This window comes from Marmota marmota, unplaced genomic scaffold, assembly GCF_001458135.2.
Source record: "Marmota marmota marmota unplaced genomic scaffold, marMar, whole genome shotgun sequence".
NCBI lineage: Eukaryota > Metazoa > Chordata > Mammalia > Rodentia > Sciuridae > Marmota > Marmota marmota.
This window is the reverse complement of record NW_026000196.1, coordinates 8752641-8770205: the sequence shown is the minus strand read 5'-3', so window position 1 is coordinate 8770205 and position 17565 is coordinate 8752641. Positions and strand designations below refer to the sequence as shown.

The 17565-nt window shown below is 45.2% G+C and overlaps 1 protein-coding gene across 13 annotated transcripts in view; it reads left to right on the top strand.

Moving 5' to 3' along the window:
* The window catches only part of Akap13 (A-kinase anchoring protein 13), a 320766-nt gene extending 309168 nt beyond the window's left edge, over window positions 1-11598 (top strand). For 10 of the 13 annotated variants that reach the window (XM_048790293.1, XM_048790302.1, XM_048790300.1 and 7 more), the window contains 5 exons: window positions 266-310; window positions 3263-3313; window positions 4088-4537; window positions 5948-6275; window positions 7025-11598. In XM_048790293.1, the coding sequence (XP_048646250.1) occupies window positions 266-310; window positions 3263-3313; window positions 4088-4537; window positions 5948-6275; window positions 7025-7074 (924 nt within the window). In that variant the 3' untranslated portion in view covers window positions 7075-11598. The remainder of the gene's footprint in view (window positions 1-265; window positions 311-3262; window positions 3314-4087; window positions 4538-5947; window positions 6276-7024) is intronic. The other 3 variants (XM_048790296.1, XM_048790299.1, XM_048790298.1) reach the window with 3 other exon arrangements.
* Window positions 11599-17565: the final 5967 nt, after the last annotated feature.

The window sequence follows — 17565 nt, the reverse complement described above, 5'->3', positions numbered from 1 at the left end:
AGAGTGTAAACACTTTGTTTACATTCTTAATTCCACCATCTTTCTGCCAGGACCAGTTTCATTAAGAGGTTTGTTTTAGCCCCCCCAACAAACCTGATCTCTTTATATGACTTCAGTAATAAATAGTTGAACCTTAGAACTATACTACCTTCCAGTGAGAGTAGAAAAGAAAAAAATAGGAAACTACAGTGTAACTTAGAAACACATTGCATATAACTTTTGCATCAAGATCATCATTTTTTAAATGTGTATTTTTTGTTTTAAGGGTGGAAATGCTAACCTGGTATTTATGCTTAAAAGAAACAGTGAGGTAAGGACATTATGAACTATATAAAAGAATATGTATTTCTAATCATTGTTAAGAATATTCTTTTTTGTTTTGCTGTTATAAACAAGCTAACTCCTGGCTATAATCTATTTATGAAAACCATACAATTGTCCATTTCCTCTGCCATTTCCTCGGCCTTAGGCACTATCTTGGAATTTTGCCAGTGAAAGTATTGTCCTAAGGCTATTTCCAATTCTCTGTCCTTAAGAGCTTCTTGCTTTTCTTCAGCTTTCTCTACACAGGGCTGTGAAGCCCTATTGGTGATTTTCTTTAGTCCAAGTTCACATAGTACAATTTGTACTAACGTTTCCTATAACACAAACCTTATCCCAAAAGTCAAAAGTCTGAACATGGGAATTTAACTTACTGCATAGTAATATTTTCCTCTTTCAAGAACTAAAGTTGAATTTGCTTCTTTGAACACTGTCTTTCATGCAGTATGGTATGTGAAGGAGCAAAGTAAAGTAGCCTTAGGGTCCTCCCAGGTGGAAGTCTGACCCTGATGGTAGTCTCCTGTAACTGCCCTCAGCTGAGCTCTCTGCCTGACCCTGCAGGGTACCAACACTGCTGTCCCTCAGACCCTCCCTGACTCCTTTGGATAAAATCAGCTTCAGAGTCACAGCTGTGTCCACGATTAGCTTATTCTGAACCTCTACCTTTGTGTGTAAGTAGACTAGAATCAGATAAAGTGATAGTAGCTTCTTTTCATGGGCGAGGGTGACGTACCAGAGATTGAACCTGGGGCATTTAACCACCAAGGCACATCCACAGTATTTTTAATTTTTTTTTATTTTGAGGCAGGGTCTTGCTAAGATTACTAAGGGTTTAGTGAAGTTACCAAGGATGACTTCAAACTGTGATCCTTCTGCCTCAGCCTCCCAAGTCACTGAGTTTACAAGCATGCACCACCACACCTGGTTGTGATAGTTGGGTTTCAGGGAGCACCTCTCAAGGATATTCTTTTAGTTTCTGCCTTCTTGCATTTAACATAAGAGCTTAAATCCCTGCAGAGCTTCATTTTGAATTTTTAAATTAAAGGAAATCATTCCTCCTCACCCCCCCCCACCCCCCAAAATGAACCCTATTGTATTTTGTTTGTTGGCATAAAGTCTAATATAGCAGTCACCTGAATGCATCCTGTTTGGTGTGTTTATTCCTGAAGTGGCAAGACTACTTTGTTTTTGAGGCATTCCAGTATAAAGTACATACTATAGTGGGCAGCTAGGGCAGATCTTCTGTCTTTCTAGAGTAAACTTAAATAAGGAATAAAAACTATTTTGAAAATAACTATGCTTGGTAACTACGTTTTGGGGTTTTGTTTTTAAATTTATCTAATAAGTATAATCCCACCATTGAGTAATAACTTGTGATAAATGTTTGTTTATATTTCCAACATTTTCTTCTATTTGATATGTCTCTGTGTATGAGTGTTGTGAAAATAGTTTTATACAATTTGTATAAGTACCTCTGGGTTTTGTCCTCTTTTTTCTCTCAACACATCCTAGAAGCATTTCCCAAGGCATGTTTGTACAAAGCCTGGTATTGAAGAGCTGCATATTAATCAGTGTATCATGTACCATAATTTATTTAATCTTCCTAGTAGTTATTTCTCTCTCTCTCTCTCTCTTTTAAATTTGGGTCAAGGTCTCTAACTTGTGATCCCCTGCCTTCCGAGTGTCTGGGATTACAGGCATATAACCAATGTGCCTAGCCCACTTTGTTTTTTAAATAATGCAGCCAGGAACATCCTTGTACATACACTGTTTGCATAGTTTTTTCATTACTTCATCAACATGCCAGATTGCTGTCTGAACTGTTACACGATACCATACTCTACCCCTCAGTAGAATCCATTTTTTAATCTTAATTTCCCCAGCATGGATGTTAGCATTTTTTAAATTAACGTTTTGTTGGTTTGATAAATCCAGGTTTCCTTTCTTTATTTTATTTTGCATTTATTTAATTTCAAATAAATTATTAATTATTGTTCTTATGTTCATGCTGGAGATTAAACCCAGGGCTTCAGGCATCCTAAGCAGTACTCTGCTACTCTCTGAGCTATACTCTCAGCCCCTGAATTGCTGCTGATATTGTATGTAATTGACCATTGTATTTCTTTGGTAAATTGCTGGTTTGTGTTTCTGGCCCATTTTTGTACTGAGTTATTCTTTTTTTTCTTCTTTTTATTCTTAGTGATTTATGAGAGCCTTTTGTAAATCAAAGATTTTTTTTCATTTGAATTTGTGTTAAAGTTTGTCCTTCATGTTTGTGTGTGGTTTCTTTCATTACTTTGATGTTGAAAAAGCCTCCCCTATAGCTCTTTTATGGTTCCGTTTTTACCCTTAATATATTCATCTATTTGAATATTTTTGTGTGTGTGAACCAAGGTCCCAACCTAATGTTTTCCAGAAATTTGGCCGCTTTTCTCAGAAAAATTAATTGGATTTCCTTTCCTTCTCTGGAGATTAGATATGCTACATATATACTCAGTTCTTTTTTTTAATATATAAATTTTTTTTTTTTTTTTTTTGGCAGGAGGGAGGATACTAGGGACTGAACTCAGAGGCACTCAAATACTAGGCCACATCCCCAGCCCTATTTTGTATTTTATTTAGAGTCAGGTCTCACTGATTTGCTTAGCATCTCGCCATTGCTGAGGCTGGCTTTGAACTCAAGATCCTCCTGCCTCAAATTCCCAAGCTACTGGGATAACAGGCATGCACCACCATGCCCAGCTATATACTAAATTCTTAGGGTTCATCCTGAGACTTTCTATTCTGTTACATTGGTCTACATATCATTTTTGCTAGTCATTTTTAATAGCTGAAGCTTTATGATACATTTTAATAGAAGTATCTTCTTGTATTGTAAGGATGTCATGCCATCTGGTGTGATGGACTCTGAAATTCATGAAGTCATTTTGTTCCTTTGCAGCAGGTTGTCCAGAGCATTGTTCATCTCCATGAACTCCTCAGCACTCTGCAGGTACATGCCTTCATCTTCTGTCTGTGCACTTTCTTGTTTAGAGAACAAGAGTAGAGAGATTTTTGTTGACCTGAATCTTGAGGTTTTTGTGTTGCTTTATGAGTAAATGGGAGCCTCGACCTAGAGAAGACTGGCTCTTAAGGTGAGACTTACAAAATCCAGTGGTTGGAGCACCATCAACCTTCCAAGACTAGAATTGATGAACAGCTGGTTGTCTGTGGGTCCTGCTTAATGACACAGGGTGCTTACATGCACTTAGGAGAGCATTTCACTCCAGATAGTCTCTAATTGTAAAGTTTCCACTTCCATACCTCTGTGTGCTGTTATATCCTTGAATCCTGCTCATTTCCTTCCTTGAAGAGTCAACCTCCCACCTGCAGTATATACATACTCTCTGCACCCTAGGGATGGAGGCATATAGAAGTGACTCTAGAAAGTATGTGACCAGGTTTGACATGAAAGTGAGTTCCTGCACCTTTGTCGTTCTAGAGCATCTTATTATCATATATCAGACCCTTAAAACACAATGGGAGGGAGGCTGGGATTGTGGCTCAGTGGTAGAGCACTTGCCTAGCACATGTGAGGCACTGGGTTCAATCCTCAGCACTACATAAAAATAAATCAATAAAATAAAGGTACTATGTCCAACTATAGCTAAAAATATTTTTTTAAATGGAAGGGTCAGTCTCCCATAGTGCCCCCTGGTATGAAATCAGCAGGACGCTGCTCTTCTGGGTCAGAGTTGCATGGCTGTCTGCTGTGTGCTTTCCTCAGGGTGTGGTGTTACAGCAAGACACCTACATTGAGGACCAGAAGCTGGTGCTGAACGAGAGAGCACTCACTAGGAGCTCATCCCGCCCCAGCTCCCTTATCGAGCAGGAGAAGCAGCGCAGCCTGGAGAAGCAGCGCCAGGACCTGGCTAATCTCCAGAAGCAGCAGGCACAGCACCTGGAGGAGAAGCGCAGAAGGGAGCGTGAGTGGGAGGCCCGGGAAAGAGAACTGCGGGAGCGAGAGGCTCGACTGGCTGAGCGCGAGGAGAAGGTGCAGCGCGGGCAGCAGGACTTGGAGAAGGACCAAGAGGAGCTCCAGCAAAAGAAGGGAACATACCAGTGTGACCTGGAGAGGTTGCGTGCTGCCCAGAAACAGCTGGAGAGAGAACAAGAGCAACTGCGGCGGGATGCGGAACGGCTCAGCCAGAGGCAGATGGAACGGGACTTCTGTCAGGTAATAAGAGTCTCTGTCCAGCCAGGAGAGAGGGCTTTTCCTTACCTGTACTAGGAAAGTCACGTAATGGCTGACATTCTTAACTAAGCATCATTTAAAAAGCAAGCAGAGAGAGAATCCCTGTTTTTACAGTCTTCGCTCTACTCTGAGATGGGGTTGGGGAAGAAGTGTCTTTATCTGCCTTTTGCATCTTTAGGAAGTTGAAGAGGAAGATGGACATGTTCAGGGGTTTGGGCCAGGGAAGTCAGTGAACCCTTTGAACTCACTTGAACTTCCTCAGCCAGCACCAACATGGGCTAAGTAAGTAGCCTCAGCATATCTGAGAGAATAGCAGTCAGCCATTCAGGATTTGGGGAGCAAATCCTCTGTCCTGTGCCACATGAGAAACCAGGCTTGGCCTCCACGTAAAGGAACTTGTAACCTGCTAGGGAAACACCAAGGAAACCCCATAACATGCAGTGCTGTGGCCAGGAGACAGCAGTAGATGGCTATCTGCACAGATTTGCTTGTTTGGGGTGGTGAGACACCTGGACTCTCAGGGCCTGATTCGTCCTGTGCTGCTGTTGAAGACCTTTCCTCTTTGGTAGCTGCTGTTTACATGGAGAGGGTTTCAGTTGTTCAGCATACTGCCTCCCAACTTTATCTCAGTGATGGTTCACAGTTCTTCTGGAATATGGACACTTGTGCCAGATAGAAAGCCTGGGTGTGCACAGATCTCTTCGCTTTTAAAACTCATGTTACCCAGTTTCTTTGAGTGATTGACATGGGACCATGAAAGAAAATTGAAGAGGCATCTTCCAAAGTGGGGGCAGTGGTCACTTTCTACAGAAGTTTTCAGACATATGGTAGGGAACAAGAAATGACTCTGTTGTTTTTTATGACCCAAGTATGGATTCCACCCCCACCCAATAAAATCAGCACAGCCTTGAGAACAGAAGGTTCCCAGGCAACTGAAATCCAATGGCTTTATCTCTGGTTTAACCTTTGACTAGGATCAGTGTAAGCCCAATTCATTTTACTTACCCTCTAACATAGACAGATCTGTAATCTCTGCTATGAAATAGCTAGATCCTTATGTAAGTCAGTGTTGAGATAGGCAGCTGTGCTTATTTCCTCTGGGAGTGGCAGTTCTCTCCTAAGCTGCCCCATCAGAGAGGTACTATTAATCCTTTATGATACTGACATGTAGAATAGATATTAATGGTATCAAAGGTGATATTTTTAACATGTTCATGGATACTGACTACTTGGAGGAAAGCAGTGAATGAGCAGTTCTGAATCTTTGGACAGAACTCTACATAGTCAGTGGGAGTGGGTAAACACCAGTTGGATCCAGCCAGTAACTATTGAATGGGCACTAGGGCTGCTGATGGTCTCCAGCTTAAAATGCCTTCTCTTGAATATGTGCAGGTTTCACATCAGCACACCAAGCTGATGAGGATCCCATCCTTCTTTCCCAATCCTGAGGAGTCCTCACTGCCATCTGCACCTTCAGTAACCAAAACAGGGTCATTGGACTCAGAACTTTCAGTTTCCCCCAAAAGGAACAGCATCTCTCGGACACACAAAGATAAGGGGCCCTTTCACATACTGAGTTCAACCAGCCAGACAAACAGACTACCCGAGGGACAGAGCCAGGCCCCATCGTGCACCTCCACCCGCCTGTTTGGGTTAGCTAAGCCAAAGGAAAAGAAGGAGAAAAAAAAGAAGAACAAAGGAAGCCGCTCCCAGCCTGGTGGTAAGTCACCCATATCCAGTCTTCCTCTGGCCATAGTATCCATATTCTAAAAGAGGGGAGATTTTAGTGACATGAGGGTTTAAAAAGGGGATACAGTTCAGATGTATGAAAGCCAAGCTTTCATGCTCCTGAGCCCACTTGCTAAGAATGTTTGAGCAATGAGTGTATAAGAACCCCTTGCTGTGTGGCACACCCGTGCCCAGTAGAATGAGGTTTCATTTTTGTAGCATTCTCCACATGAGGAAGTGGAACTTGCCCAAAGGAAGTGATTCAGGTCCTCCCTTTGTAGGCTTCATCCATTAACTGGTTTAAAAAAAATAGCATCAGATGGTATAGTCCTCAAGTGACTGTATAAAGTAGGTCCTGCAAGCCCCTAAGAGAAATGAGGAAACTAGGCTCAGATTAACTAATGCACCAGCAGTCAGAGAGCCTGTGGTTGAGCCGTGCCAAATGTCTCCCAATCATGTGCAATGTTTGCCCTGAATCCTTTTCTGTACCTTCCATTAGAATTGATCTTTCCCTTTTGTAGGCCCGTTTATAAACTCTAGTGATCATGTAAGTTATGGGGACAAGAATTAGTGAAGAAATCACTAAGGAGTTCGCTTACTACATGAGTGTTGAAGCCCCATTTGTAGAAAGTGAATTAATTGTCCACAAAGCCCCTGTCACCTGCTGCATCACAGAGGAAGTGAAATGAAAAGGGCAGCTTTTCCAGGATTTCCTTGTCATTCCTGGCTTTACTGTTCCAGATGGTCCCGCTTCAGAAGTATCAACGGAAGGTGAAGAGATCTTCTGCTGACCTTATCCTCTCTGCCGAGGCAGCTGCCTGCTGACTGGCTGTGGTGCCCAGCACCGCCTCTCCTGTTGCCCCAGCGTGCTCAAGTCCCTTACGCTGGATGTCTACAACTTTTCAGCATCCAGTCTTCCTGGTCTTCCCCAGGTCCTGGACAAGAACAGATTGTCTGAATGTCAGGGTGGGGAAGGAAACCCAGATTCCACTTCATCCATTATCTGTGACTGCCCAGGCTCACGGGTAGGGCTGGCCCTACTCAGGTTGTTACACCGAAAACAGTGGCCCCAGAAGTACAGGCAATGGTTTGGGACATGTCAGGAATTCCTAACAGCTTGAAAGAGTGTTTCCAAATGAGCTCTGAAACTCTGCCTTTTATTTTGGGGAACAAAACCAAAATCAAAAAACAAACTGACCAGATGGCACATGGTTATTCAGTACTTCATCCTGTTATCCTAATAGATGGAGTTCCCTTTAAACCACCCAGTGCACACATCACCCCGTTTTTGCATGTATTTCTCATTTTATTTTGGAAAGGATAACAAGCATTTGTGAAACCAGTTAGAGAAGACTTGACATGTATAAAAGGTACCTGATCTGTACCACCTTTATCTCATTGTCCCAGACTTTAAAAAAAAAAAAAAAATCCAGAGGAGCTGGATGGGGCAGCGTACACCTATAATCCCAGCAACTCGGGAGCCAGGATGATTGCAAGTTCAAAGCCAGCCTCAGCAACTTAGCAAGACCCTGTCTCAGAAATAAAAAGGGCTGGGGATGTAGCTCAGTGGTTAAGCATCCCTGGGTTCAATACCTGATATTAAAAAAAAAAAAAAAAAATCCAGAAGAAATATACTGGCTGTGCAAGATACTTGCCTATAGATTCTAGGCACAGAGAAGCCTCCTGTGTACTATAATCTGTGTGGTGACACTTTTTGGTTGTCACCACCCAGAATAGCCCTCATAAGGGCTCCCCCAGGGCAGCTGCTGTGTCTTGGTCCTCCCTGTGGGAGAGCACGTGCCCTGTCAGCAGAAGCCACCACCCGCTTGGCTGTGCCAAGGCTCTGCGAGGTTGTCCTCCCAGCACACACACTAGGATGGCTGTCTGATAAGTAAGTTCTGGCAAAGAGGATAAGCCTACCTATAGCAGTTTTCAGCAGCGGGGACTGAGAAGGGGGTCTGCACCAGGCAGTGGCTGGGAATACTCATGTCCTCTTAGGAGATCTTGTCAGAACTCGGTTTTCTAAAAAATATTTTTAAATCTAAGGTTGCTAATTATGCTTTGCCCCTTGAAGATGTCACAATGCTGCCTGGTTTTCCTTCTCTCTTTCCACTGTTCTGTGTTTGCTTGAGGCTTTTCCTGCTGTTACATGCTAGACAGATTATTGGTAAGGTTTCCCTTGAGGCCCCAAATACTGCCACCTTGGTACTCCCCATGGAGGAGACCCGGAAAATTCTGTGCTTCAGATGTGGCATACAGTTCTTGCTTTTTGCCCCTCAGAAGCATGTGGCTTTGAACATTCTTTTTAAAAAAGCAAACACAAATCTAACTTGGTGCTTGTTGATGAATTGCAAGCTGGCCTTGCAGATGGAGATATTTATCTTTCAGTTTATTTGAAAGAGGTCTGGTTTAGAATTTTTAGCCTAAATTTTATTTATTTGTGTGTGAGAGTGTGTGTATGTATGTTGTTTTGTTTTTGTTTATAAGGTGAACCAGTACTAGCCCAACAGTTTATCTGGTCAGCACAGAGAATGAAGTAGCAGCTGGTGCTGTTTACTCGTGGCTGGTTGGCTTTCCAAGTGCCTTGAAGGTCCAGAAGAAAATTTAGGGTTGGGGCAGGGCTATAGCCCTTCCTCTCCTCCACTCATTCTTTTATTGATGTTGTCTTCCTTGTTTAGGAATTAGGAAACTTTGCCACCTATGAATTTCCTTTGCCTGTTTTTGTCATAAAAGAATTCTAACTTTTAAGAAACAAACTTCTAAGACTAAAGCCAGCTGATTTTTCTATTGAAACCATGATGTACCTCCCCAAAGACTCTAAACAGCAAAAAGTTTTTTCCTCCCATCAGTCCACATATATAGCTGAAGCCTCTCCTGACTTTCCTCAGAGACACCACAGTGTCCTTATCTCTGGCCCACCTGGCCTTCACAGGAGAGCAGTCTTCAACCAAGACCTCTGGTTCTTTCCCATTCTTAGGTAGGACAGATGGTCCTGCTCTCCATGTTTGAAATGAAAGTGCTGATCAGATTTGCTCAGTCTTCCACAGATCACTTTGGATTCTGTAAGTTACTGTGCAGCCTCACACGGCTTGATTTCAATCTTCAGGTATAGTTTACTCCTTACTAGGTACAACATCTAGCTTGTTTTGGTCTATTAGTGGTTGTTTTTAAAAACATATTTCACCTCTGCCCACACCTAACTCAAAACAGTGTGGTCAGGTTCTCATTGGACAAATTGGGAATGAGAAGGAAAAAAAAAATCCCCTGAATTCCCCTACGTCACCCAGTATCCTGCTGGGAATATAGAAAGAGAACCACTTACCAAGAGCCGTGCTCTCACATGCAGACTCCATCTCTCTTCTTTTTTTGAAATTGGCCTCAAGGGGAATGTTGTGTTTGGGGAGTGACCTGGTATTGCTGCTGCTTATGCTTTTGCTTTCAACCTTGAGAACTACTCTAGCTGCTCTGTGTAGGTTTCTCTCCTGTGAAAAGAAGTGGTTTTCCAGGGACCACAAGTATTTCCCACACTAGTTCCCCACAGTAGGACCATCAAGCTAAAGAAAGCAGATGCCTGAAATTATGGAATTTCAAGGGATGGATGGAATTACTACCCAGAATCCCCAGGTTTCCTAAAAGGAGACCACATCTTCTCTCAAAAATTATGATCATCTCAGTAGTTGTCATCCCATTTGGGTGACATGCACTTTAAATGCGCTCTCATCAGTTGGCACCGTTTTTGAGACAATTAGATGTGAACTGTTTTCTTTTTAGAAAAAGAAGAGGGTTGAAAACATGCAAGTTGCCACATCCAACCTTTGCCAACATTCCCTGTACCCTGTGAGAGCCATCTTGTGGGGAAGCATTAACTCCTCATCAAGATGTTTTTGAAAAGGTACGGACCTTGCCTTCTTTTCTCTTCCATGTCTCAGGGTTATGCCACTAAACGCTATCCCTTTGCTAATTTTCTCCCTTGTTTGTTATCTTCCCAAGGCCTTGGTGGTGGTGGTGGTGGTGGTGGTGGTAGTAGTAGTAGTAGTAGTAGTAGTAGTAGTAGGCGGCACATGTTTTTGAGACCCTTGGGGTTTCATTTGTTCCTTTGTTGTGGGGATGGTGTTGATGTACAAGGGCTTAAATAGCCCTACCTTAAATAAAGGATGGAACCATAAGTTTTGTAGGTCAGAATTTGATTCAGAAATCACTCTCCATAAAAGTACTTACATTCTTTTGTTTCTAAGGCTCTTTTTCCAGCTCCAGTTCTTTCTTCCCAAGGATTTTGGTATTTGCATGACAGTTGTATCCGTAGGACAGTCAAGTCCTGGGAGTGGTAGATAGACGGACAGTCCTAGGAAGTGGACTTGGTAGCCAGGAAGGTGACTCCAAGATGACCCCAGACACTGCAGAAGGGTGTTCCCCTCTGGGCCTGGGTGCCGTTTGCATGTGGAAGCCTACAAATGACCTGATCCCTGCCTTTATTCAATAGTACCTCCTGGTGGTCCCCACCAGCCCTGCTGCTCTCCCTCACCCTTCCTCAGAGATTTGAGAGGGCAAAGAGTTTGTTTGGGTTTTGTTCCTAATTTTTCTTTTCATTATAGCATAACATTCCTAGTTAACCAGAGCCTTGGAATCTACTACCTGCTGGCCAGGTTTTGAAAAGTATTTTAATGCTGCCATAAAAGGAAGGCGGGGGAGGGGGGGAAAGGCCTGCTCACATACTCATATATTTTAATTTGTCAAAAACTGGGCAGGCCATGAATTATTTCTCCATCTCACTGAGATGGGTGGTCCTTACTGGCTGAGTGTCCACTACCAGAAGCGGATGACCTCCCTAAACCAGGTGGGAGCCACTGTGCCAGGGCCCTCCAGACCTCCCCCTAACATGAGCTGTCCCCTGCCTTTCCCCACCACCTGACAGATGGGTCCTCCATGCGCTGATGAGGGACAGCCCAGTCTGTCTGCCTATGATCCAGGTCAGCCTCGCTGTGTGCACTGCAACGCCAGGCCCTGCAGAGGGCGCCGAGGACACACCTGGCACCTCTGCTCGCCATGGCTGTTTCAGATGCTGTATCTGTATCTGTGCTAACTCCTAGTAAATAAAAAGGTGGGTTAAAACCCTAATGCTGTACATTAATTTGTAATTATGTATAAAAGTGAAGCAGGTTTAAACTTTAAAGATTTTTTTTCAGTGTGTTTTCTGGAATTTTGCCACAGCATACTGGCTTTGTATTTTATTTATCTTTCTTTCTAGTTACTGGCTTCAGACTCTTGTAAAAGTTCTCCTCAGCCCTTTCAAAAAAATAAATTTCCATTGAAGTCTTGATTGTTGCTGGGATTTGTTTCTTGTCTTGGGTTCCTGGTAAAAGAGGTACTCACCCCCTCCCAGCTCTGAGGAGAGCCTTTTCCCCAGCAGACAAAAGGTTTATTTCTATACCTTCGGCACAAAGCAGTGAAGAGGACAGTTTGACCCTCTCCTGGAGCCAGACCCAAATCGTGAGGGTGACTGATCTGCCCTGAGGTCAGAATGGAAACTTATTCCCATTTAATTAATGCAATCCAAGTGTTCCATGGTATTCAGTCTATTGTCTTCAAAGTTCCTTTTCCTTTCTTTGCCAGATTTTTCCAACCCATCCCCAAATGAGCAACTGCCAGAACTAATTCAAGAAGAGAACTTCCAGTTTGCATGTAGCTCCATAGGGATTTGTGGGGTCTGGTCTCAGAAGGCTGGTGGGGGTGGGGAGGGGGAGACTCCAGGAAACTACTGAGATGCACCATGTCCAGCGGCACTGGCTTCCTACCTCTCTGAGTCTGAGCCTACTGGAACTGGCCCTCTGGTGATACAGAAGACATGGCAATGTTGCCTGGAATCCTGGCTCTGCCCCTCCTCACCCCAACAACCGAAGAGTCCTGCCAGACTGTGACGGGTAGTCCCTTTTTCCATGAACTTGGAAGTGCACAGATTTCTTCACAGAGGCTTTTGTATCCCTGGCAATAGCCGCCTCTCCTTGAGGCAGGGGAACACTGGTCCCTTTTCACCCACTTCTCCGCCCTCCACTGTCACTGCAGCTCCAGCAGGACCCTCCCCCACTGAGCTATCCAGCTGGTCCCTTCCGTCCCACCCCTATCCCACCCAGACACCTCAGCCCGGCAGGAGGAATGGTTCCCATGGCCTCCCTCCTGGCTCCCCACTGTCGTTGGTTCTGAGCCAGACAGGCTCTGTCTGGGAAGCAAAAGGGGCAAGAAGGTTTCATTCTTCCCTTCCAAAAAGAACAACAGAAGCACAGAGCACAGAGGGCTCCAAGGATCCTAGATGACTGGCCATTCAGTGTGGGTGTGAAGTCTCGCCTGCCTAAGAAGGGCTGCTGTGCCCGGGGCCTCTGCGAGCCCAAACCTGCCCCTATGAAAATGCCCCATCCCAAGGGAAGGTGCATGGGCTGGGGGTGGCCATCCTTCCATCTGCATGAGGTCTGTAGGCAAGGGTCTGCCTAGAAAGCGGGTAATTTAAGCAGAAGGAGATAAATCTAAGCCAGAAAGACAAAGGGACGCACAAAGAGCTTGCAGGAGAGGAAGGCTGTGCAGTCTGCAGGTCCTATAATTTCCTTTCGAGCAGCAACAGAAGCAGAGCTGAGCTGCAAGAATAAAACTAACTCCCTTCACAGTGGGTGACCCCTCACTTCATCCCCAAAGCAGCCTTGGTGCCTGGGGACCACCTTCCAGTCCCATCCAACTCTGCTCTCCCACCCCTGTGGGTGTCTTTCAGTCCTGAAAGGAGTGTAAGTGGGGAAGGGGGCCCCAGGCTTAGGAGGAAGTGGTGTGTGCCTCAGCACCCCACTGACTTTCCATCTCTGTTCCAGTTTGGTGCCCTCAGCTGGCTCCTCCCCATCTCCTGCATCTACCATCCCCGGCTGCCCTGAGTATCCAAGTTACAGCCCCCAGTCCCCAGCAGGCCTCCTCCTTTCATAATGTAATCCCACAGCTGTAAATAGTTCCCCAAGTGTGGGCTTCTCCCTCCAGCTGCCTTGGGCTACTTTCCTTCTTCCTGGGGAAACTCTTTATTTACCCTTAGGAGATTTAAAAAAAAAAGGGAAAAAGGCCTTCCCACACACTCATATATTTTAATTTGTCAAAAAATAGGCATGAATTATTTCTCCATCTCACTGACAAATGGGTCTTCGATGCACTGATGAGGGAGGCCTCAGTGGGAAAACCAATAGGCCTGAGACTCCTGAACAGCCAGACCTGCTTTTCCTCTTCCTCCCTGTTACCCTGCCCTTCAACCCCTGAACTTCCCACCCCTCTCCAGGCCTAGAAGTCCGAAATGGACAGTTTGTTCCATGTGGCCTTGATCCTTGCAGTCCAAAGGAGGTCATCTGAAACAACACTGCCTGCCCTGGCATGAGCTAGCCCAGCAGTGAGGGACTTGGGAGAGGGCCACTGATGCCTCTGTGGTCCAAGAGGACAGTCTGAGGAGGCCAAGGGGTGAGTGACAGCCATCACAAACTTTGGAGCAGAGGGTCTGGGTTCCAACTCCAGTGCTGAGCACAGACAAGTGAGTGACCCTTCCTTCCCTCCTCCTTCAGAGCAGACTGCATCCAGCTGGAGGTCAGCGGTGAAGAGGTGAATGTAGGAGCTTGGTGCAGGTCCCCTCTGGCCCTCACTTGGCTCAGCTTTACTGTCACTTCTTTTAAAACAGCTTCCCAGACAGCCAAGGGAAACCTCCTCTCTGTCTGCTCCTTAGCTGGAGCTGGCATGGGCAGACCTGCTCAGTCCTGCTGCTGCCTGAACCTCTCCCCAGTTGGCTTCAAGCCACAGAAGCTGAGCCCCTGTCCTCCCTCCCCCCCGCCAAGAAATGGGCGGAGATCCCCTCCTCCTGCCTGTATCTTCACTGCAAGCCTGGGTTCTGGAAATAAAGAACAGGCAGGACTATGGCAGACACCTTGGAGTGACAGAAGTGACCACTTTTCTGCCAGCTGGGCCAGGTCTGAAACAGGAAGGCTCACTCCTGCTGGAGCCTCCAAGGGGACCTGGGTGGCAGCCTAGCCCCTCCACTAGAATCAATGGAGCACTGCCCCACCCACCACCACAGGTCTTGAGGCTAAAGGTAGGTCAGGCAGCTCTGCTCCACCTAGAACCAGGGGACCAAGAGATCCCTCTCACCCTCTTCCACTGGCATGAGAGGGAAGACAGGTTGGGAGAGACAGAGACTCAAGTTCATACCATGTGTGATGCTAAGGTGTGTGATTAATCTTTTTGAGCTAGTCTCTCAGTATAATGAAAATAGTAGCACGAACCCCATAGAGTCAGGGAAAGAGAAAAAGCAGGAAGGGACAGAAAAGTTGAAGGCCTACCTCCTACAGCTTGGGAAATGTGTGTACAAGATGACCTGCCAGGTGGGAGCACTTAATCTGATGTCAAGGGACCCACAAGATTGCAGACCCATTTGGGTCAAAGAAAGCTTGCCAGTGTTCTGTCTGTGGGGAATGAGTTCACTGAAGCCTCGGGGCTCATTAGAGTGAGAAGGACTGGTGGAGGCCTCTCAGGAGCCTGCACCGCCCCCCCACCCCCAATCACATGGGCCCCCATACCCTGGAGCGAGGGACTTGGTCTCCCTACTTGTGGGGAAGGGAGACTGGATTTTCTCCTTAGAATAGTGCTTTCTAAAAGGCAGTCACTGGATCTCCTGCCTTAATATTATCTGGGCTTCTTGATGAAATGCAATTCCCTGGGCCCCACCACCCCAGCTCCAAATCAAAACCTGATGGGTGAAGCCAGGGAATTCGCATATGGAGCTAACACTCTGCATCAGAGGCCTTCTGAGGCCTACTAAAGTTCCGGAGCAGAGGTGTGATCCTAATACTCCCACAGGCAGAAGCAGGAAGGGTGAGGGGAGGGAGGAGACAGGAAGTGGAAGAAGTATCACAGGAGCTCATGGCCACCTTAGAGCAGGGAGGTCCTGGAGAAAGAGGTCCCTTCCATGGGATCCTGGTCTTGTTTGTGCAACAATTCTGTAGATGTCCGTGAGCAGAGGTAGGAAGAGCAGGGCTCTGGGCAGGGATTAGCTTCGATTTCTTCATCTGGAGGGTAGGAATGGACAGCCTCACAGGGCTGTCACAATGATGAAGTGACAGGACTGAGCACAGGATAAATGCTCTGTAGATAGTTCTACCACTGATTGTGAGGCCTTGTCTCTGAATGGCTATGTGGCCTGCAATGCGTGCGTCATGTACACAAAATTGGGTGCCTGGAGTGGAGCAGTGGTCCTCAGCCTCAGCTGGCTGCACACTGGAGTCATGGGGGACCTTCAAGCCTCACACTTCAGGCAAATCACACTGGAGCCTCTGGGGTGGGGCCCAAGTGGCAGGACTTTTTAATATCCCCATGCAACTGAGGTTGAGAAGCCCCAGGCTGTGTGATCCCCAGGCTGAGCCTCAGAGATCAGCATCTATGATGCAGGTGAGGCACCCCCGCTCCTGTGTGTCACGAACTGTCCTGATCCAGTGCAGCCAGCTCTCTGTCTGATGGATACCTGGGCTTTGCATTCCCAGGACTCCAGGCCTTAAGGGCAGCACCTCTCTCCCCAAAGCCTTGAGGCCTGCCAGAGCTGCCGAGCAGCAGGGTAAACATGAGAGGGAATGAGACAGAAGCAGTGCCCATGGGAAGGGAACAGCCTGGGCAGGGAACGCTCCAGAGGCCTCCAGAAGCAGCCCCACCTGCTCTATTGGGCTGAGCTAACCTTGGGGACGTGCAAGACTCAGAGGATGGGGCTACCTATAGATCCTCCCAGGACTCCAGGCCATCTTCTGCCCTTTCCCACCCACCCTCCCTCCTGACCTGGTATTAGCCACCTTTGCAAGAGTATTGTAACATTTAGGAGGTTTTGTTTCATATCATTGTGATTCATGTTCTCTGAACAATATATGGTGGAAAATTCTGCTTTTCTTTCTTTCTTTTATTTTATGTATTTGTTTGTTTGTTTGTTTGTTTATTTATTTGGTACTAGGGATTAAACCAGAGGCACTTTACCACTGAACTACATCCCCAGTACTTTTCATTTTTTATTTTGAAAAACGGTCTCACTAAATTGCCCAGGCCAGCCTTGAACTTGTAGTCCTCCTGCCTCAGCCTCCAGAGTTGCTGGGATTTACAGTGTGTGCTGCCATGCTGGGCTAACCATCATTTTAAAATAATTTCTAAACACCTATTATCTCATTACCTGGAATAAACTATCTAGCAACATTTCATGAAGATGTTTAAAAAATTATTGTTATATTCTACATAGACATATTCTACTTAAGACATTTCACATTTGCTTAGTACCAGGGATTGAACCCAGGGGTGCTAAACTACCAAACCACATCCCCATCCCTCTTTTTTTTTTTTTTTGAGACAGGACCTTGCTAAGTTGCTGAGGCAGGAGGATCACAAGTTCAAAGCCTCAGCCTTCCATACCACTAGAATTACAGGTGTGTGCCATCACATTTGGCAACATTTCACATTTTTTAAATGAATAGTGGGTGCTTAATAATCTACTTATGGATAAAATATTGTTGGGAATTTATGTGTTTCCAAATTTTTACTCGTAAGGATAATATGCAGGGGCTCCTTTTATAATACTATTTTCCCCCTAAAAGTCTTTTGAACAACCAGGTGCCTCTTGTATATTTTTAAGTTGATCTCTAACCTGGTCTCTCAAGTTTAACAAAATACAGTTGCTCCTCCACTTACAATGTGGCCTCATCCCGATCAACCTAATGTAAGTTGAAAAAACTGTAAGTAAAAAATGTATTTAATATATCTAGGCTACCAAATATCATAGCTTAGCAACAGAGTACCCACTATTCACCCTCGTGATCACATTGCTGACAGAACACCACACAGCATCATGAGAGTATCCCACCCCACATCACTGCCCAGGGAAAGACCAAATACAAAATCCCAAGAATAGTTTCTTTTTACTCAATGTATATTGCTTTTGTATCATAAAGCCAAGAAATCATGAAGTTGAACTACTGCTATAAGTCAGGAACCATCTGTATATAATTTAGAACACACCATTTACATGCTTCAAAGAAGATTTCAGTTGTTCAGTGTCTAGGAGATGATAGTCAAAGTCAAAAGTCAAAGTCAAAGCAATAAACCAATTGGCTGATTCGGAATTCAATTTCCATGGGGAAAAAAGTTTGATTTTGTTTTTAAAATTTAACTGTTGCCGCAGTCTGGCTGGGCACAATCAGGAGCCACTTGTCAAAAGAAACTAACTTTATTTTTAGAACCACACATGACAAACA